This window comes from Oxyura jamaicensis, chromosome 2 (genome assembly GCF_011077185.1).
Source record: "Oxyura jamaicensis isolate SHBP4307 breed ruddy duck chromosome 2, BPBGC_Ojam_1.0, whole genome shotgun sequence".
NCBI classification, from domain to species: Eukaryota; Metazoa; Chordata; class Aves; order Anseriformes; family Anatidae; genus Oxyura; species Oxyura jamaicensis.
Genome location: NC_048894.1, coordinates 114,721,235 through 114,743,900, shown reverse-complemented (window position 1 = coordinate 114,743,900; position 22,666 = coordinate 114,721,235). Strand labels below are relative to the sequence as shown.

Here is a 22,666-nt window from a genome sequence, read left to right as displayed (position 1 = left end):
TAACGCATACATTTGTTGGGTATTAGATTCATTCAATGAGGAGCGAGGACCTAAGCAGTGTACAATGCACAGGCCACTCCTCTGACAGCAAGTACTGATTCAAGCCCCCCGGTCTGTGGGTTAACAGATGTAGATCAATGCTGCTCCTCCGAGTCCTGCTGTTTTACATATGAGAAGCCTCATGCCAGGCTAAGTGTATAGGAATTTGAGGTTTTGCCAAAATTCAACAGTACATCAAAAGCCAATCATTTACCTTTCAACTGGTGAATGTGTTGGAAGATATGCAAAGCAGGACAGACCCATTAAAAGTTATTTGCTGACTCTGACACTGCATATTAAATCAGAAATGATACCATAATTGAGGAACTCAGCGTCACTGCCCTAGGGACATCCCATGTCAGGAAATTTAAATAAGGTTATTATGGTTTTAATATGTGTAGCAAAATTGAAAAGATGTAAAATTAAGTAGTCAATCTGCTAACACTGCACAATCTTTTGAAGTTTCCTTTTTAAGGATAATGAATTTTATTTGTCAACTACATAGAAAGCTGATCTTCTAAACCTGCTTGAAATAGACTTGAAGCTTGATGCACAGAAGGAACTACATCATTAGTATATTTTGTGCAGTGCATGCATCTTCATCACATTCAGTTTTCTATCTTAAATTCTCACAGAATGTCACTTACCTGTAGATATCTAGGAGTAATTAAATACATACTAACATCCACATAGAAATTAAGAAGCCAATTTGTTTTTAGATTGGAAAGCAAATGTAATTATTTATGAAATGGAAAAATATTGTAGCGTGAAAAAAACAGTAATAAAACTATACGGTATTTCTAAAGAAAGAATTTGGCACAATTTCTTACAGTCACTTTCTTCAGTTGCGAATTAGGATACAAAAATATTACTAGCATGAGGGGGAAGAAACTAAGCGGCCAGAAATTTTCTCTAGTCTTCTCATAAGAGAACTGCAGTTTGGGAAAGAGGGGATAAAATTTTTCTAGTATTGCGTCTCTGGAAAGAAATTATTTACACTCTGTTCTCTATATGCATGAAGTGCTCTGAATAGTTCTTACTTGTCTGTCAGACTGGCTCTCACAACATGAATCAGGACTTAGAGGGAGCCTACAGATGTGTGCCAATGACAATTGTTCTTCAATGTGATATATATGGCAATTAGTATACCCATGTAAAGAATCCTAATTAACATGCAAATACATCTATATCAATGTTTTTAGCTTGGTGGGGTAATGGGAGGAATGATTCTCTAAGTCTGCTGCTGCTGCAGATGATGTTATTCCTCCCTCCTCACATGGCACAGACCATAATGCTGCAGCCTGGTTAAGCACAGTGAAGAAAACTGACCTCTCCTTTGAGTTCAATGCATGGGGGAATTTTCCAAAAATTGACATCTAATTCTGGCTGTATTCTCATGTAACTCTGTATTTACTTCAGCATAAATGAGAAGTCTTTGTAGAAACATTTGTTCTGACAGAACATTTTTCCCCATATGATTAATGACATTTGGACAAGGCTGTGGGGACCTATTCCAAATGACCTAAGGGCCTAACTCTGCAAACACTAATGCACAGGCTTAATTTAATGTAGATGAGTAATATGTGAGATTCCTCATGCATGCTGCTTAAAGCATAAGCTTAATTACTTTTAGGACTACAGCCTGCACTGAAATGGGAGAAAAAACACACAGTGTGCTATTTACTTAAAAAAGCCCCCAGAAGTATAAGCAAGGTTTATCTCGTATTTCTTCCCTTCTTGTTATGAGCCTGGCCTCAGGGATGGCCTCAGGAACTGCTGGAGGTTTTACTGCTGTGCACTTACCTCAGGAGCCGGAGCTCTGCCAGGAGAGTAGGATTTTGCTGTGCCTTCTCCGGTGTGGGCTGAGATGCTTGCTCGTGCTCAAGTCGCAGCCTCTGGATCTCCTGTAGGATTTCTCTTGGGGATGGGAGCAAGGAGAATACAGCAAGTCAGTCACTGACCACAGAACCTGCTCACTGAACATCGCTAGGGGAGAAAAAGTGTGACTGTATGTAGCTCTTCACCAGCATGGATTTAGTGACTGAGCTCTAACCAGCAGAAGAAGCCCTCGGCACTGGGATATTTTTTCAACAAACTTTTAGGGCTTCACCACAAAAGGGAAACATTTCTTCCAGACCCCCAAACCCAGAGGTAGATAGGAAATAGCTATATCATTAATTAAGTTGTCCACTTCTATTTATTCCCCAGGAGTATTTCAAGCACCCCATGAACTTAGCAAAAACTAAAGTAATATCCGTCAAAATATTTCACACTTAAAAAGTACTTGTGGAGTAAGTACAGATCTGAGAGCGGTCATCAGTGCATGGAGAAGCACTTTGATAGGACTTGTTACGACTGGCATGCCAGCCCTGGAAGACTGTCAAAATGATAACACAAAGCTTCACAGCAGAAGGTGGAAACCTTTGTGATTTTTTTCTCTCCTTTGCAGCGTGCTGGGTACCAGACGGTCAGGAGGCGGACTCAAACTATGAAAGACAAATCAAGACTGGAGCTGGTGGCTCATTACGCTGTGACAGAAGGCAGTGCAGGGTTTGCAATAGGAAACCATCTGGTTTGGGCTGTCCTCTCTTTTACAGTCCAGCAGTAAAAGCAGAGCTGTGCTGTCATACATTTCATGACATCAGGCAGCCTGATACCTCGGGCCAGATCCTCTGCTGATAACACAGGGGTGTCACTCCCTTTTTTGGGGCTGCTAGACCATTTCTCCTGGGCACCCTCCCTCAGTCTCAGTTACATCTGTACCGAGTGACTCGTTTCTTCAGCACCCTCACGTGCTGCTAACCTTTCTGCAGACCTTTCTCAGGCAGTCTGTGTTCTGGGGAGCTTTAATCATCTTCTTCACAAATAAAAGCAGGGGAGCATATCATTACCAGGATGACTGATCCTTTTATCATTTCCTGTTATAGTTCTACAGAGGATCCAACTCAAAATTAATCTGGTTTAGAAACAGGACAAGCTTTTCTTTTTTCTTTTTTTAAAACTCTTACAAACAACAGCTGCAAACAATAAAGTATCAATGATTACATCACATCATTTAATACTACATTCATTAAAACACAGGGTGGCTGGGGATCTCGAAGCCTTTGTCATGTTCTGTGGACCTTTTTGTGCCCTGAGCTTTTTTTGGGGGGATGGGTATGTGTGTGTAAGTACATTGCACGGATGTAGGTGGTAAAAAACGGCAGGGAGCAAACATACGCGATATATGGGACTGAACCAAACCAGGTACTTTGTGGATGCTTACCGGTTTTTATTTTCCAGCTCGGCAATCAGCTGCCTCTGCTGCTTGTTTGCATCGATGGTGAAGGAGATGTCTGCTGCCCCTCTCTGCTGCCCCTGCTGCTGCTGCTGAAAAAGAGAGGCTGTGCTGAGGAGGGAATGGCCGGCACGCACCCACGAGCCCAGTGCAGGGCCAGGCTGTGAGACCTGCTCACAGGACATGCAGCACCAGCCTTGCCTACGCTGCCAGGAGAGCATCCACGTTCAGGCTCACACCAGTACGGCTCGAATCCTAGTAAAAGCAGCGTAAGCGCTACCATAAATAAGGCTCGGTGTTTACCGTCCTGTCATTCATCACTCCTTCAAGGAGGCTTTCTTTGAAGCAGTTGTAAAAGTGCTTAACCCTGCCCGTCTGAAAACCGAGGGAACGGCACTGCTTCATTCAATACTACAGACTAGAGGAAGGCACTGAAGGAAAAATCAGCTTCCCTCTCCAAATAAAAGAGGATATGTTTTCCATTTCAGTGATGCTTCCTTCCCTCGGAAGCAGGATTTTTCTTTCAGCTTGAAAGATTTGTACAGTCTGGCTATTTGGCCCCTTTGGCCAAGTCTTCCCGTATGTTCTGGTGATACTTCCAAAAAGCTCATCCTTCAGTCCTGCAAATACAACAGGACATTTTTTTTACCTTTTTTTTTTTTTTTTTTTCCCTAATAAAATGAAGTGGGAATCAAATTATTTCTTGCCGAACTAGGCAGTGCTCACTTTAGCTTTATTGGACTATGCTCTTTTTTCAGTATTTTCAGCAATAGCCAAATACCGGTTTCTTTGCTCACCCTCCAGTATTTCAGCATTGGATCAATGACAGTGCAGCACAAGAATTCACAAAGACATTTAAAGTTTTGTAACTTTCAAAGACATCCATTTATTTCTGACTCCGATGTGAAAGAATCAGGCACTGAAGATTGCTCTGCTGAGCTACTGCTGCCATCTGAGTGTTTCTTGCTGTAAGAGCCCTGTGCAGTGGAAATCCAGAGCCCAACTTTATGTGATAATGAAGATACATCTCAGTGCTAACCTTTGTTAGCACTATCTGTGGGGAAATGATGTGTGGCTGTAACTCCTTATGCTATTTTTTCTGCTGTGCATACATTTTCCCATTAACGCTCCAACCATCAAGGAGGGCAGAGCATAAAGAACTGATAAGTGCTGATGGATGTCTGATACTGAGGGAACCAGAGTCTTTGTCTGAATGAACACTAACATTAATACAATTGGTTCCTTAAAAAACAGAACGGCAAAGCTTTAAACATCTCCACTCTGCTCCTAATGTGGTGCTACGCATGCTCTGAAAGATTTCTGTATACAGAAACCTTCATTTTTTTTTTGTCTCTTCTCTTCAAAGAACACAAAGAAATGGGCACCTGGCTTGCAAAAAGAAACTCATTATTTTTCTTTAAACAATCCCTATTTAAAAGCTATCTAATCCCTATTTAAAAGCTAAGTATCGATTCCTAAGTTTTCCCACCTACCACGGGACATGTTATACACACCTGATTTCTACCAGCTCCTACCCAGGGACATTAGCAATGGGGACATTTGTTCCTATACAGAATTACTGTCCTTCAGTAACAGGACAGTCACCTGCAGGTTGCCTGCAAGCCCAGACTCTGCATGTCACGCCTCTGGAAGGGACTGTTTTGGGATGGGCTGGCAGCCCATGAGAGCCCATGCATGCACTCCTCTTCCCCTGCAGCTGCGGGCAGTGAGAAATCGTGCGTGACAGATGGCTGCACAGGGCCATGGGTTCAGCTTCGCCGCCTTCACTTGGGATGGCTGGGACTCAGCGCTTTCACAAGATGAGTGCTGCCTTCACCCTTTCAATTGACCCTGCAGTGTAAATCTCGGTGTGAAAGTATGCTTCCTGACATCTTGGACCGGCTGCTTTTCACTTAACTATCATTTATGGTTCCTTGTTCTATCAAATGTGCTGAGATGGGAAAAAGTAACTAAGGCTGACCTTATTTATACCATTTAAGATTTTATATACTTCGATTGGGTTCCTGCTTTCCTCTCTTTTATTCCTGAACATAGTTAGCGAGGTTTTAGCCTGTCATCACCTTCTGTCTTGAGATACATAGAGCAGAATAATCATTGCTCCGAAATGAAAATGGGAGCTGGGGCTAATGCAGTGGGTCATTACAGTCATCCTGCTGAAGATTACTCTTTAAAATCCTTAGCACTTAGGGCCCCAGTGGCTGTGATATTTGAACTAAAGAGTAAAATGGATTCATCACCCTGTTTTTCCACTGCAGTAAACCATTAACCTTTAGCCAAAGCTTGTCCAGACAGTATTTTCCAGTCTTGCTTGGGTTCAAGATGTCAGATTCTCTTTGCTGTAATTGTTTAAATACCAGTACATTAGTACATAGATTATACACTTTAGTACCTGGATTCTTTGGTTTAAATGGCCCGCATAAAAGTGTTATTCCAGAAGTGTAACAACATGCGAAGACAAGGATAGGCAAAAATAATCCATTAATCACTGAGATTGTCAGATGTAATTTCCCTGATCTTGCCAAGCCCCTGGAACACGACATAAGGAAAGCACCTTCCTTTAATTAAAACACTTACTGATGAAGATGTTTCTGCTGCCAGCCTTGCTGCATACCTGGCGATCAGCTTGTGCTCTTCATCCAGGCGACTTGCGCTGTCGAGCACGCTGCTCGGGGTGAGGAGGGGAGGGAGGGAAGACACGTTAATGCACACTACACAGGGCAATCGCTCTGTCACTCTGACCACTCACACCCCCTCATTACAGAATTTAGAAGCAAACCTCACTAACATGTTTAAAACAGCAGGAGTTAATTGAGCAAAGTGAAGAAAGTAAATGCCCTGGTGGGGTCAGCTCTAGGGGCCAGGCAGCTCCTTCCCTTTGGGAGAAACAGCATGGTCTGCATGGCCATGCAAGGTGCATCTCCCAGACTATGTCCACAGAGGGGTGGGAGGTGGTCCAGAACACCAGCCAGTGTCTGTTTTTATTCTTTTATCACCTAGAAGAAGGATTGCTTTTTGGACAATGGATTAGTGGGAACCCCAGGGTTTCCTGTGGACAACTTGAGAAGCTTTGCCAAGTTGACAACAGAAAACACTACCTAGGACATTTTTGCACAGCACTTACCAAGGCCTCACAGACCGCACCTTTAAAACCACTGATCTAGGAACTTATTATCAGACTTCTTTTATTCTCACATTCTTGATATTTAGGAGTAAGATCTCATAATGGTGCACCACAGATCCCAGACTTGGACTGACTTTAACACAGAGCCTACTCATGCTGCCAGGATGCAAGAATTTACTAACACCCACTGCGAAGACACTGCCTTGGTCACAGGGAGAATCATCATAAACTTGCTAAGAAAGTGTAGGAACTTACAGCAAGTATGCTGAATTCCTTTTAAATATTGCAACTTACTGCAGTTTGTTTCCTAACAATATCAAAAGCAAATCACAGGTTAATCCCTTGCCAGCTGTCCTTATTTTAAATGGAGTTTACGATTAAGTCAGATGCGCAGGAAAATGGTAATACGGTGAGAACCTTTACTATTTCTAAATATTTAGAAGATTGCAGAGAAGCACCAAAACGAATAAAAAGGACAAAACCAAAAGCATGAGGAGGGCTTAGCTGCTCCCAGACAACCCTGGGATTTAGAGTCCTGCATTGCATTATGCCTAGTGTATACGAGAGGAAAGACGAAGCCTACAGGAGAAGGGGAGAAGAATGTTTTTGCTGTGTGGAATATATGACAGCCCAACAGATGATCCCAGACAGAGGCAAGCCTGCTCTCTCTTCTTATGCCTTGGAAACCGTGTGATGATTTGGTTGAAGGGAGACAGGCACATGTCTCCCCACCCATGTGCCAATTAGGGCATGCAGCTGGTTGCTTGAGAACAAACTTCACATCTCAAAGGAGTGCATAAAACAAGGGTTAGTTTGGGTATGTGCCTCTTTTTTTTTTTTTTTTTTTTTTTTTTTTCCTAGAAATTATACTTTGAACCTGAAAAGCCTGCCAGATGAAAATAGCACTGAGAGATATTTTTCAGCAAAAAGTTCTGCTTCTGAAGAATCAGCATCTATAAAAGAAAAAGGAAATAGTTCTCCAAAAATTCTCAGTGAGTTCATATCCCCAGCTACCTGAAAGAAATACAGTGTGCATCTTTGGGTTGGCTTGATTAAGTCCACTGGGATTTAGAAGTTATGTTTGAAAGATGAGTAGTGGTTGATATTCATTGATCATTAAACGAATGCTGAGAGTTGTGTGGATTTGTTATGACTTGCTGAGGTAAGGGAAAAGAGACAAACATCATTCTTCTCTCATTCTGACAACAACCTGTGAGACTACAAACGTGAAGTTTCAAAAAACAGTAAAGCTATGAAAAGTCAGACACAAGAGATGTTCTGTGTAACCGAAGCTTGTGCCACAGACTGCACAGAAGACTTCTGGTGGTAGACAAACACAGCCTTTTTGGCTGTTTAACACTTTATTACATAAATAGCTTAATTCTGTTCTTACTCAGATTCTTGTCGGATGACAACGTACAACTGATTTACTTTCTGAAAAGACCCAAGCTAAAGGTGTTTTTCTAAACTTTCTAAATGTATGCACAGCTGTGCTTCTTACATACTAATGCCTACTGTACTGATCTGTCATCCAGAGAAAGAAAGGGGGAAGCACCTCTTACAGCCACACAAAATCATGCGAACCAGGTAATAAGGATTAATTTCCTCACAATACAATTCATTTTTAATTTTTCCATAATGACGAAAGCTGTCCTAACAGATGGCTGTGAAAACAGCAAGCACTGAGCATCAATTCTCCTTTTTACAGCAATGTGCAACTATATTACCCACCCTGGAAAAATAATGGATTATGGTTCCACTTGCTGGCGTAACACAATCTACAACATAGTTCTGGGATGTGAGCTAACCCCTGAAACAATGACTTTACTGAAAGAATCAAGCCTCGGCAGCTTTTTTTTATTTTTACTTGCTATTATGTCTTTGATATACACTTATGTGTAGGTGGATGTCATAAAATAGATGTAGCAGCGCATAAAATTTGGTTTATGAATGCCAGAAATCACTGGCCCCAAAGCTTTGTAAATTAAATTTCAATGTCTGAGATAAATTTAATTCTGAAATATTCCTATTCTGTGTGATCATTAAGCACAGAGGTATGTACAGCAGCATTAGCCTCAGATGCCAAGCCTTTTATGTCTCTGATTTCTGGTTTGCCATAATTCACTTCTGTTTTACTTCAGCAACTTCATGGACAATGATACAGTGAAATACACACAAGCTTTAAAATATTATGAATACTTGTGTAGAATGTGGGATCCCCCGGAGAATCTTTCAGGCATCCCTTTGAAAGAAATTCATCTTTTTACATGAAAATAATCTGCTAATGAACCTTCTTTTCTAAAAAAGTTACACAGCTGTTTTAACACTGCTTCTCCATTAGTTACTATTTCTTTAAAGACTTTATAATTATTAGCAATACTGGTCTGGCAGAATTATTAGCATTCAAATGTAGAGTGGATGTCCAATATTTCCTTTTTTTCTTTTTTTTTTCCTTATTTTTTTTTATATTCTTTTGATCCGTATATTTTACAGCCTAAAGGAGGTCCATGAAAAAGGATCTCAAAACTCCAAGCAAAGGATCAAGAAAATGATAGTGTGTGAAAAGAGGAGTGGCACCCAAGGACCTTAGCTATTTCTTATGCTTTAGATGAGATATTATGAGATATTTAGATATCAGCTGGTTCTGCAGTACAAGGTTCTGCATTAGGTGATATGTATGGTTTCTGACAAAATTATGTCATCGCTGGTTTGAAAAGTCTCAGAAATGCCACTCCCTCATTAAAGTTTTGCAATAGGGGAATCACCATGGGCTGCATGGTGTGCTCTTATTCTACAGAATTTAAACTTTCACTCAGTAAATAAATAAATTAATAATTTACTATGAAAAGTACTGCCAAAATAAAGGGTAGGTTTCTAAACATCTGGGCTACAAGAACAATGTCCTAACAACCCAGGAAATGTATTTACATGTGACATGTTCAAAACTGTTCTGTTTTTAAGGCATTTTAAGCTGCGACATATCATCTGAGCTCTCTGCTATTGTTAAATTGCAATTTACTTTGGAATCACCTAGATTTTACCATTGAAATTTTGGTATTACTCAGGTATATACCAGGTATATAATCAGAGAAATTAATTCCACTCAAGAGAGCCCACTGTCTATACATTTCCTCTGTAACGAGTGGGTCTGTTTTTTCTTTTTATTCCTCTTTCAAAGGACGACTCATAGTAGAAATCCAGCTTAAGTATTCTGAAGCACACAAAGCTCTGAGCTGCCCTGTAGATTTGCTTTACTTTCTCCACTGCTGTCTCAAAGACAGAGACCTGCCTTCCTAGCCAGTTAGCTGTTTTGCACACTCCCGTAATAAACATCTTTGAATATAACATGGAATACCACGGTGCTTTTATAGTCCAGAAGTATGACTCACCAAACTGCTACACGGTATAACATAAAAAATCAGAAAGTAACTTTCTATGAAACAAAGATACTCTCCTACTCCTATTTTATCTTTTTCTGCAACTGAAAAGAAAGACTGAAATATATGGAATTAATATTCAAGACTAAGTAGATCCTCTTACTTGTGTGAACAAAAAGGAAAACAATTTGCAGTTAAAAGCTTTTTTTTTTTTTTTTTTTTTTTTTTTAAACAAAAATTAAAAAGGATCTAAATTAAATATCAAGTATTGGTTTCACAATTTAAGATTAAAACAAGCAAAATATCTGTTTAGGGGGTGTTATTTTTACCTATACAGCTACTATAAATAATAAATCAGTCCTTCTCTTGTTTCTTAATTTGCCCTGAAGTACTGGACTCTAAAAAACCCTGAAGTAGCTTATTAGCCTGTGAAGTATGGAAAGGAAGACTTATACTTCTAATTCCAGTATCAAGTAAGTGCAGATGAAAGACAAAGATAAGCACTGAAAATTAATTAATTTAAAAGATCAAATATGAATACTAGATAAACTTAAAAAAAAGCACACATACACAACAATAATACTAAGTGGGGTATATTGGATTGATCATTAGCCAGACTCAGTATCTAAAAAAACCATTTCTTCTGTTTTGAAATACTACTTTATAGCTTTCAAGATACTTCTGTTCATTATGCTCAGAAAGTATATTTGTATTTTTCTTGAAGACGGAGGCCCATCTACAGTAATTCCTCTTTTCATCTTCAGATGCCAGTAGCACTTGAAAATATGCCATGGGACATATGGGTTTGTATACACAGTATTTTGCATGGAGACACAAAAGCTGAGCTGGCTAGCTGCTGCCTCCCCCAAAATCAGAAGCTACCTGGTTATGGTTAGCTACATGCTTTACTCTAGTGATCAAATCTTGTTGAGCTGCAGGGCAGATGAGCTTGAACTCAGCACTGTCCTAACACAACTGTGTGGGTTTTGAGCAAACTGCATCCAGCCACGTTGGGGCATGGGCAGGAAGAATGCAAGTTTTCCCGAAGATGCTGCCCCAGATGATGAGATGCAGCAGCTGAGACCTCACCTACCCCTCCTGGAAACCAGCTTCACAAAGGAGCTCCAGGATGACACCATTTTCTTTGTTCTTGTCTTTACCAAAACATAGCCATTCCTTTTACTAGTCTCGCTGCAGCTGAGCAGAAAGTGACAATGCAACAAGGTCTGATGCGTGACTAAGATTGCTGCCCCTCTCGGTTATGCTTCTGTCAAAATCTAATTGGTATCTCATATACATGATTGAGATTGTTTCTACTTGAGGAAGCTGTGGCTGCAGTGATTTAAAGTCAGTAATCAGATGTTATGTACTATACTTTGCATCAGTTATTTAAACAATTAAGGCCATTATCAGTCACTCTTCATTCATCCCTCAAAAACACGACATTTGAAGGGTGTTATGGCACATAAATTTGATGTGCATATTTGAATACAAATGTCCTGTGACTTGGTGAGGTTGGCCTAAGTGCTTAAAGGAACGTGGAGTATATTGGATAAAATTTAGAGGATGGAGATGGTAAAGATGAGTCTTAGCATTCACAGAGGGGTCTAACTGGTGGTCCTCACTGAGGCTTAATCAGCCTCAGCTATAGCATCAGTAGCCCCCACCAAAAATGACTGTAAACCAGGTCCAGTCTATGCTAGCCTCATGAATGCCCATATTGAGTAGATCACTCATGGTTGGCAGGGCTGCATTTTCTTCCTCCTGTCAAACTAGACCTAATGGTACTGTCCTTCTGTCCTCTTCAATCACGACTGGGCAAGGACTGGTCTAAACACATGCCCCCAGCAGCTTGTTTCCACAGGCACTCTGTAAATATTATTAAAGCCTGCTTTCTGGAAGCACTGCTCCAAGAATGAAATTCCCCTTCAAAATGTTTTTGTTTTGAAGAAGTGTTTTTTTATTTTTCTCTTTAACAACCAGTTTGCCTTTTTTTCCCCCAGTGGCAAATTCCAGTGGGATGCAGAGTAGAGAAGCAGATCCAGAACAATAAAAGCAGAATCTTCTCTCCACTGCGCATAGCTACATGGCAAATTACCATCATTTCCAACTGCAGCTGCACACAGAAGTTAGTTTTATAAGACTGCAGAGAACCACTGCATTCACCCTCCCTAAAGAAGCTGGCTTGTTGCCTTCTCTACGTGTAAGAGTATATGGAGAGTTTCTCCTAACCTGGGAAATACTCTGCAGTAGCAGTAGGGGAAACTGAAGGGCTCATTATGAGTAAAAAAAAAAAAAAAAAAAAAAAAAAAAAAAAAAAAAAAGAAGCATGAATCTAGTTTCATCAGAAGCATCCTGCAGTTTTCCGTTCAGTGCCATGTTTTCTGCACTGCTGACCATCTCTCTGGTACAGGGCTGCCAGTAGCTATTCTTGCTATTGGAGAAGCGAGCCAGCACATCCCCTCCACAGCATGGCCTGCTGCGATGCCATCTTCCACCAGTGTTAGGACAGAACATAGGTTTAGTAGGCAAAGCTGCATATTCCCTCCAGCAGAAATAGTGAACTATGCTCAACATACCCATTTTAAAACCTGTCATACCTGAATTTTGAATGAAAGATAAAGGGCAAATATGTATACAAGACGTAAGCAATGCAGAAGTATGGTAGATGTAAAAACAATGCCTGATGTAAGGAAAAACTGAAATGAACTCCTTCCTTCACTAGGCTAGTAAGCAAATTCCTATTATTATCATTATTTACATACTATTATCATTTCTTACTTTCAAGGTACGATGAAGCTACAAATTATATACCACCTCAGCAATTATTTCCTTGAAAATACAGACTTGTCAGTCATCACTGCGTGAACATCTCCGTGCTGTCGACAAGAGCTGCACTGACTGGTGTGTGGCATCCCAAACCAATTTGTACAGTCACTCTTTAACTAAGTGCTTCTTTGCAATACCTTGCTATTTGTTATCACTCGGGGGAATAACAGCGATTGCCAGCTCTGGGAGGACATACCCCACACACACACGCATTCCCTTTAGGTTAGTGCTCATAGAGAGCTGCATGATGTGAAGCCACAAGGAAGCGGGAAGAGCTCATGGCCGACCAACGTCCCTTTCCTGGGTTCCCCAAGGTGCCAAACCTGCACTAACCGTGCGGGGTTGCTCTGCAGCATGTTGACATACAACCCGATGAGTACATGTTCATCGGCCAGCCTGTCTGCAACATCGAGGCTGTACTGTAACCTGGAATGGGGTCGGGGGGAGAGAGGGTGCGGTCCGGACAGACAGAGGGAAATAAACAGAGAAAGCAGGAGCAAGTAAGATTGTGAAATGGGAATTTAGGAACGAATAATTAAACGCTCTTAGAAAAAAGTGCAGAAATTATTTTGTTATTGTTGTCATTTACATATTAAGTATTTAATGGCTTAGGATGGTTGAACACAACTCAGTTACAGAGCCAGTCATGGAAATTGGTGAGATGCCAGATCAGGCCAGGGACTGGGGCCATACAGTACCATTTAATTTAAATAAAGCAGATTGTGAGGTCAGCTCTAATTGCCTTAGTATACTATGTATAGTGCATACACATCAAATACATCTATGTTACACACAATTAACATAGTGAAATCACAAGCTGGATTTGCTTGGAAGTGTCTGATCAAGACCTCACATCCAGGTGTACATATATATATTTAAACATGCCCTACTTAGCTTGCAGGGTTAATTGGTTATTAGAATTGTCTCAGGAAAGATATTTATGTAATATATTAAAAGCAGAGGGAATAGAGGAAAAGTTTTGTTTTAGCTGTGTTAGTGCAAGCTATGAACATACTCTCTATTTTAACTTACCCTTTGCCTTTCAAGAAAGCTGGAGCAGCCCTAGCCAGCAGTTTGCTCTGCTCTACTTCAGTATTCTTGTAAGGAGAGCTAGTTAATAAGACAGGAGAACTAAGAAGAAGGTAAACACTGATGTCTGAAATTCATTACAGAACAGAGTTTGGAGAAACTCATTCAAGAGGTCTGGACTTAATAAAAATAAAAAACAGAACCTTTAAAGAAATATTAGACAACTTTGGAAATGTATGTCAAGAATTAGTTTTCCCTCCTGTTCTCCAAAAGCAAACTATAAAACCTTCACTATAGAAAAGACAAATAAAACATGCTTCTCTCACAAATGGAGAGCTGAAGGCTTGTATCATTTCCAGGAGGAGTCTGATGTACACATCACCTGAAATGCAGCCTTCAACTTCCCCATAACAGCTAAATTGATTTTCTCTGAATCTGCCATGAAGTAGTTTCAAAAAATTATGGAAGTCTTCTTATTTACATCCAATGATAGGATACACCAATTTTGTTTTCCAAAGTATTGTTCTTCTGTTGATTTAAAGAATTTGTAATTCATCAAATCCCATTTGTCCAATTGCATAATGCCACTTTTTTTTTTTTTTTTTTTCCTAACTACAGTATTTAGTGGATTGCAGTAACTCCATCTTTCCCAACAGAAAAATATCCATATTAATAATTTCTTAAGATAATACTGGCTAAAAGCAGAGAAATTTAAATGTTAGCTTTTCTTTCATGGTGCAGAGTTTCTGGTTTAAAAAAACAACAAAGCAAAACAGAAATATATTTTACTTTCTTGCTTTTTAAAATTATTTATTTTTTGGTTTGGCTACTGATATTGTAAATACCTTTGATCAAAAGACCTGTGTGTGAGCATGCATGCATCTGTGCATCCAGATGTGTGTGTGTATCGGCAGATGATGCTGTATAAATGTGATGCACGATAATCTGGGCAGATGCGACTGATGGACTGAAGAGCAAAAACTTTTATATTAGGACAAACAAAGAATTCTCTAGGATTGGGTGTGTGCCATTCTCTCCCTACTTCGGGAGGTTCAATAAGGTTTGAGGGTTCAATAAGGTTGAGGTTATCAGCCTTACTGAGGGATCAATAAGGTTGAGGCTATTAACCTCGTTGGAGCTATCAACCTTACTGAGCATTCTGAAAAGGATGGCACCACAAGGTGTTCTAAGAACCCAAGCCCTATTGTTTTGTAATAAATCTGAAAGATAGCTCAATTAAATGCAATACAACACAGAATAAAAAAGCTTGCTTCACATTTCTATGTCCATCAGCATGCTATTTACATGTGCCGTGCTTCTACAGAAGCAACATCCATGCAGATAAGCATGCCCCAAGCCATCTAGAAGGATTTGTCTCTCACTGTGTTTTCTTCCCACTTACAGAAAGAAAATGCACTAAAGGGATACAAGATGTGCCATACCAGCCAAAAAAAAAGCAGCATTCTGTTCTTAAGTACAGATAAATTAGTTGCCATAATTGGAGACTGAAGACCACATGGTAGATTTCACGTTTTGCTTTCTAACATTGCGGTGTAATGTCCCCACTACCAGGTGTAAGCTCTCCTATGCTCCAGAAGCAACATAATAGCGTGGAGGGACTGTTACGCAAACCTCACAATTGCTATTGTTTCTCACCTCCATTTCCTTCTTAGTAGATTAAACATACTAGCGTCTTTCAACCTTTTCTTATGCGTCAGGTTTCCTAAGCTTTTTTGATATTTGAGTGTTTCCTCTGGACTCTGCCAAGCTGACTAGCATATTTGTTCCAATACCATGCCCTGCACTGGGTGCAAACCTCCAGGCAGATGCCTTCTCCTCTGGGTAATGAGTTTTAATGGATTTCCACATGGTGTCCCAGAGTCAGACGCACTCTAAGTCATAATGCTGACTCCAATTAGTTTGTGGTTCACTGCAACTGCTTGGTCCTTTGTTAAAACATTTCTGTCCATCCAATTACGCTCCATCTTTTATTTGATTATTTGCTTCCTTGCTATAGCACTTATAATTAGTGTGTTTCCTCTAACTGATTTCAGATCATTTGGACATCAATTACTACCATTGCAATTGAGCTCATTTTTTAATTTAGAAACTGCTCTCCAAGCACTCCTTCCCATAACTGTTTCAACCTTTGTGCCATCTACAAATTGCATACACTCACTCTACTGCTCTGACGAGGTCATTACAAGAAATAGTGCTTAGTGTCTGACTTAAGATAGACTTCAAGAATCCCAGCTGATACGTCCTTCTAGAATGACAGCAAACTTTTGAAAATTTAATTACTGATTTTCAGCCACTTGTGCATTGACCTTATACTGATTTTCCCTAGCCCTTATTTCCTTCGGGTACTTCTGTGTCATCTGGGACTATGTCAAAAGCCTTTTTAAGGTCAAGCTGTATATCTACTGCATCTTTTCTATCCACTGGACCAGTTATCCATCAAAGAAGTACATTAGTTTGGTCTGACATAATTTGTTCTTGACAAATCCATGATGGCTATTTCTCATCTGTTTATTATCCTGCAGGTGCTTACCAATTCTTTCATAATTTTAGTATCTTTGGATACCAAGTTTAAGCTGTCACTTGCATAATCCCTTCAATCTTTGTCCCTGTTTCCACCTTCAATGTTAATTCCTTTGGAAGAGCCAACATTTATCTCCATATTTGTTGTCCATAAATTCCCCAAAATACAGCCAATAGTACAGAGATTGTTCTGGCCAGAGTGAACTTCTCTGGATCCTACAAACTGGAATGTCTCTTTTTAAGTCACATTCCTCTTAAAGTGAGCTGCCGAAGAATGCTTTCCCATCCAGCCTAAGAGAGAAAGCCTCCAGCTCGGAGCAGATATCTACAAAGATGCAGACCCAACAATTTTGCTGCAAATGTTATATACACCCTATTTTGGAGCCTACCTGACTACTGAAACAACCAGATATTAACCCTTCCTTTAGCAGGCAGAATACTGGTCAGTAAAATCCAAGGAGGATTCTCATCTTTTTGTGAAAACAACATGCAAAGGCAACACACAGTTCAAGTCTACAACACTCCTTAGCCAAAGAAATGTGGACAGCAGGAGCAACCAGAACATTTTCCTCCAGAGTTAGTTATTGTCCAGAAATTTTGCCTAATTGCTCAGCGCTGTATGCCCAGGCAGAATATCCAGATCTTTTCTGACTCATCATTAAATAAGGCTCGATTTCTCATTGGCTAAGGGCATTTGATACCATAGTGTATTCTTTCCATCTACTACAGAATTACTGAGTTATTTCAGGTTCATCAGAATGTGCTGTGTCACTCCACTTATTCTAGTTGATGACGCCTTTAGAAGAACTAAACATACTACGTGTGAGGGGACACTGAAAAAATGCAAGAAAGGCCATTCTGTTTCATCTTCTCCCACCCTAAAACCTGTAATTCCGTAGTTTCAAGGAGACAGTTATTAAGAGAGAGAGAAAGAGATTGTATCCATTACCGTGATAGTGATAGATTGTAGCTGGGGAAAAAAAGAATCCGAATAAGGAAGAAAATGTTAATTTAGCTGGGTAGAGTTATTATTCTTGACTAGATAGAAGTTTCTATAATGCTAATTTAACTTGTTTTGGCATAACACATCCAGTTCATTGGGTTTACAAGGGCAATGCCTACTCTACAGCAACATTCTCTTATTCTGCTGCCCTCTAGGTAATCAGAGATCAGACAAATAAATGTGAGATTAAAAACTGAATATTAGCTCCAGTAAAAACAAATCAGGACTTGTGGTTTTAATTGCATATTAGCTGTCATCACAACAAATGGCTGTGATTTGGTATTTGGGAAAAGATCAGTGATTTTTTGTTTCTTCTTTTCTAATATGAGTATTTTTAATTTGTTCTTGAGCTGTACAGAGAGGAATAAAGGAGCCAGCTGAGCACAGTATATTGTTGATATCAATTTGCACACTATGTATATTTTAAAGAAAGGTATTTTTAATTGTTATGCCAAGCTTCTCATTAAAGCTCATTTATGGACATGATGGCTCAAACTAAGTAAGCGTTAATTTTAGAGGGACTGTGATGCTGAAGTGGCTTGAAGAAACTAAGAAGCATCTTGAGGAAAGCCTAAATCTGACTTCCTTTGAGCTTTGTAATAATTGCATATCCATCCAAAATTGGTGCTTCAGGCTCAATTAAACTTCAAATAACATATCATGTTCAATCTCCTTTCAGCTGTTCCCCACAACTCATTATATTTACTAGTTATCAAAGATATTTTTCTTAATAAGATCCTTCCTCTTCCTAGTTCATTTCCCTGTTTCACCCATGAATCCAGAAATGAAGACAGTGCTTTGCTGTGCTTATGACACCATGTTCATTTCCAGCACCAGGATGACTTGATGTGCTGAATTCGGCACTTCCTACTACAGGAAGAAACTGGTCATGAATGGTAAGGCCCCTGTGTGAACAAAACTATCTTAAGTAAGTACCATGGGAATGCTACAAATGACAGTCTTTGCCAATTCTCTTCTGCATAAACATTCTAAACACATTAAAAAAAAAAAAAAAAAAAAAACTTTTTGTAAAACTATCTGAAACCTCTGAACTAGATTGCAACACACATTAAAGTAACCTTTAATAAGTTGTCTGCAGTGAAAACACAGCCAGCAGAGCTTTTACTCCTGATTACATTCAGCTAGAAATTTTACCCTGAGTTTATACAATTCTTAGCATAATGTGAATCATGGAGCATTTAATATAAAATCAGCAGAATTGCAAACAAGGCTGTCAAAGTCTGTTTCTCTGATGTATGAGAGGATGGGTTTCCACTAATGAGGCCTGATTTTCCCAGGGCAACAATAATAGTAAAACCTACAAAAATGAATGAAGATGTTTTTATTAGTCTAATACAGATTGAAGAACTTGGCATTTAGGACAAAAGTACCTTGGTCTCAGTACTTTCTTACTGAATTATAGCTAATGCTCATGGACTAATCAAAGATGAAAAAAAGAAAGGTCATTACACTCCATGGTAAAAAAGGAAGGAAAAAAAAGAGTGGAACTGCTCGTACCCAGCAGTGTATATTTTATGTAGAATGAATTCATCTCCTCCTGCAGGTCGCTAAGATGAAAGAGAGTTCTGGGAGAAGAGTGCATCAGCCAGAGGCACTGGTCACATCTGGAGCTCTCTAAGTAAATACTAGGTCTTCGCTAGCTACAGGAGGTTTAGATCTGCCTTTTCTGTGGCCATTTTGAGAAGCAAAGCAAAGTGGTTTTGGGAAGGTTATTGGCAAGTGACGCTAACTGCAGACTGGCAACCACCAGCAGCAAGAGCCGTGGAAAAGGGAGGGCAGGCTGGCCGTGAGAGTGGGAATCGTTTCCAGACTCTTGTGCAAGCCTCTTTCATGCCTCTGTCAAGAATGCAACTGGGAAGCCACGCGCTGAAGGTGAAAACATAGAGGTGCCATTTTTTGGTTTTCAAAAACAATGTTTCCAACTTCCTCCAGATGTGTAGTATTAATCCTATGTGAAAAGGTAAAATGAAAGATTTGTGCTGTGCACAAGCAAGAAAAGTTGGCAAAGCCCACAGCCAGCAGGAAGTCTAATCAAAAGACTAATTAGAGCCACACAAATCCTCTAGCCCGCCAGAGCTTTCCTTAAAGAGTATCTTTAGTAATTTAGCAGAACTGCTAATGATTTAGTGCTTGAGCTACAGAACTACGGCAATTAGTGGGTTAGTGCTCTCATACTGACCGTGAGTTGTTGTGAAGCTGATTTACATACAGCTTTATAAGAGAATGCTCATCAGCCACAGGACTGGCTACATTTATACCCCCAAGTAACCTGAATGATTCAAACAACGAAACCTTGTTAATACCCCAAAAAGTATGCACAGAGAGTATCGTGTTCAGAGTGGATTCATTACAATAAATACGATTTACAACCACTTAGAAAGAACAACGACTTTATGGCTTGTAGGTTGTTTTTTTTTTTGTTTGTTTGTTTAATAACAAGATGCAATTTAAATTTGTAAGAGTTGAAAATAAAGATGAGAATAAACTGTGAAGCTCTTAAAATCCTGTTAGTGCAATGAAACAAAAGTTACAATAGCTTTTATTATACAGAATCGTTTTACATATCAGGGTACTGTTAGCTCTAAAAGAGCCGGAACTGGTTAGTTCTGCGTCATGGAAACTTTTGTTGTAAAAGGATGTTATACTGTGCACTTAGTCTGGGTACCTATGGTTGTAGAGTTTGGTCTCATGCCTTCAGAGGATTCTCCATCAATCAGTTCTCCCTCTAGGAGGACAGGAATTCTAATGGCCCAGGGATTATCTACATTTAATCCTGATAGTTAGACAGTCAGCTGAATTACCAATGGGGACAAAAGTAAAATTATCAGGAATTATTTGTACTCCAAAAAATCCAAGTAGCCCAGTAAATAGGGCTGCAATTATTCCTGCAGGTTCCTAACCTACATGGCAAAGCACACTGCTGTTGAATGAGCACAGGGACTCCTTGGGCACAAAGGGAAGCAACGGCTATACTCTAAAAGAGCAATGCTCTTAAAGACCTGTCTTGGAGAGGCCACAAATAGATTGTTATGCCTTGTCCCGGCACATAAAATCCCACACGCTCCAACTGTAGAAATGAATTTGCATTTGCAGTTTCACTGTCTGTACAGGCAGCAGATCTTGTCTTGGGGGCTGCCCTGGGGCTGGCTCTCAAAAAGCATTTCAGATGTACCCAGCAGCACTTGCACTAAGATAACAAGGGGAGTTTACAGTTTATAGCTCCCAATACCAAAGTTCATAAATCAAAGCAGTAGCAAAACATCTTTACTCTGACATTTCAGTGTTGTACTTTGAGGATTTGTTTTCAGTGTTAAAAAAGGTAGCCATGCATACCCAGAGGTTGTGCTTGGTTATTTGGGAACACTGAAGCACTGACAAATACAGCAAGGAGCACGCAATAAAATGCACTCAAGGAAGACATATCACTCTTCCCCAGTATAGCAAGAAGTTATTTTCCTGCCACCTTCTCATCTATGTACGTTGGTGGGCTTACATAGATTGGGTGAAACAGCCAGCAAGTGTTACACACATATTTTGGCCATGTGAGCCAAAATACTGAGCCAAAATGTACATGCTCAGCTGCAAGCACCTTTTCTTTGGGATTAATGTTTCTGACCACTCTTTTCTGTTTTGTTTGTTGACGGGTCACCATATTCCAAGACTTGTAACCTTCAAAGAAAATCTGAATGGCTTAACAGGAAGAAGGGTGCCTTGCTACCTTCTGAGTATGAACACATTTTCCCTTGGTTCATATCATACCTTGCAATATGAAGCAGGCATTCTCTACTGGCAATGGCATGTCCCAGTTTCTATTCCCTCAGTGCTGCAACATCTACAAAACGACTTATACAGATCATTTTAAGCCCCTATCAATGGATGCCTAAGTAGCATTTGAGTACATTTAGTAGGACTTAGGGGTACAAATAAGAACTGAAGCTCTGTGCTCTTTTCTTAGGAGTTTGGGGTGCCCTTACTCAAACTTTCCATCTGGATATCAGAGTATCAGTCCGAAGTAACCAAGGCATTTCTGTATTTTTTTTTTTTCTGGGAGGGGGAGTTAAAATCTCTAAAAATCTCTACCACCCTCATACAGTCACTTAACATAAATTAGGATAACAACTCACCTTCTGTTTGCAAAAGGACTTCCTGAGGGAACAGAGTGGGAGAAGAGTGTGTCATTCATGCTGGTTACAGGTCGGGGGGGCCTAGAAGAAGGCAAAATATCCAGCTGTATTAACATGGTACAAAAAAAACCCAACAAAACAAACAACAAAAAAACACCACCACCCCACCCATCAGCAATATTATTTGCAGAGAATTAAGTAATTCTTTTGTTTAAAGTAACATTACTGCTTGTGTCTTCTGCTTTAAGTAGATATGGCTCCAAATTAAAGATGCTGTGTTTTTAACCAGAAATTGCTGCTTGCTTAGGTCTGAAAGGAAATAATGCTTTTGTGTGCTCTGAGATGAATTTTAAGGAACTCACTTTATTTTTTTCCTGCTTTGGCAAAATAATTACTATGCATTTTTTTTTTTTTCTTTCCAGAGGCTGGTAGTCTATGGTGCCGTTGTTGTGTTCAACTAGCTAGGTTGAGCACTGGTAGCAGGTTTGCTGTGGCAGCATGGAGGTCTGCGTTGCCAATAAATTGCACAGCTTTTCACAGATTTATCCCTGGTGATGCGTTCCATGCTACCATATCCACACAGTGACCACAGTGTCCCCATACCCCTCAGTGTCCCATAAAATATGTGCAGTACAAAACTGCCTTAACAGCAAAGCTTTTCAGCTGGGATATCACCCCCCAAATCAGAATTTAAAATAAGTATCTAGTTTTAAAGGACCCATTAATAATGATGGTTTTATTATTACATTTTTTTATCTCCTGCTCTGATTAAAAATGAAATGAGAAGGATTATTTCCTCTCCTTTCTTTTACTGTCTAGTCTTAAAAAACATTTTGTGCATAATATTTGCTTCCGTATTCATCAAAGCAAAAGTTTCCCTTCTTAATGGACTTCTTATGCAACGTTGGGCGAAAGATATGGATACTTTGGAAAAAAATGAAAAATATAATACTAAAATCACAGGATTTTTAGATCTGAGCAGAACCTGAAGCCATATATAATACAGACTGCAAACTGCCTAGATTTCAAGGTGTTTAATGTCCCCTTTAAGCTCTGTGGAAGATCTGTCTTGCCTTCTCAATTTTGCAAATGTGCAAATCAAAATACAGTAGCCATCTGCAAAAAATTCACTCTGCTCTAATTGCACAAGACAATTGGTCATTCAAACTCTTTGTAAGAAATGAGGAAAGCCAGCTTAGCACAGAAGTGACTGATTAGTATATATTTTCTTTCTTACTCTGTTACTGTTAGGAAACAATCATAAATGTCTTCTTTAGCAAGTCC

General features: G+C 39.7%; 1 protein-coding gene and 1 long non-coding RNA gene across 19 annotated transcripts in view; one reads left to right on the top strand and one right to left on the bottom strand.

Moving 5' to 3' along the window:
- The window catches only part of DTNA (dystrobrevin alpha), a 221,709-nt gene that overhangs the window by 23,533 nt on the left and 175,510 nt on the right, over positions 1-22,666 (bottom strand). For 5 of the 18 annotated variants that reach the window (XM_035319608.1, XM_035319610.1, XM_035319612.1 and 2 more), the window contains 7 exons: positions 21,383-21,463; positions 19,438-19,527; positions 13,697-13,774; positions 12,998-13,090; positions 5,912-5,999; positions 3,305-3,408; positions 1,843-1,956 (listed from right to left, as the gene is read on the bottom strand). In XM_035319608.1, the coding sequence (XP_035175499.1) occupies positions 1,843-1,956; positions 3,305-3,408; positions 5,912-5,999; positions 12,998-13,090; positions 13,697-13,774; positions 19,438-19,527; positions 21,383-21,463 (648 nt within the window). The remainder of the gene's footprint in view (positions 1-1,842; positions 1,957-3,304; positions 3,409-5,911; positions 6,000-12,997; positions 13,091-13,696; positions 13,775-19,437; positions 19,528-21,382; positions 21,464-22,666) is intronic. The other 13 variants (XM_035319616.1, XM_035319623.1, XM_035319618.1 and 10 more) reach the window with 6 other exon arrangements.
- On the top strand, positions 7,316-8,306 carry LOC118163131. The gene is made up of 3 exons (XR_004748869.1): positions 7,316-7,450; positions 7,947-8,045; positions 8,167-8,306. It is a non-coding gene; the product is annotated as an uncharacterized LOC118163131 (long non-coding RNA).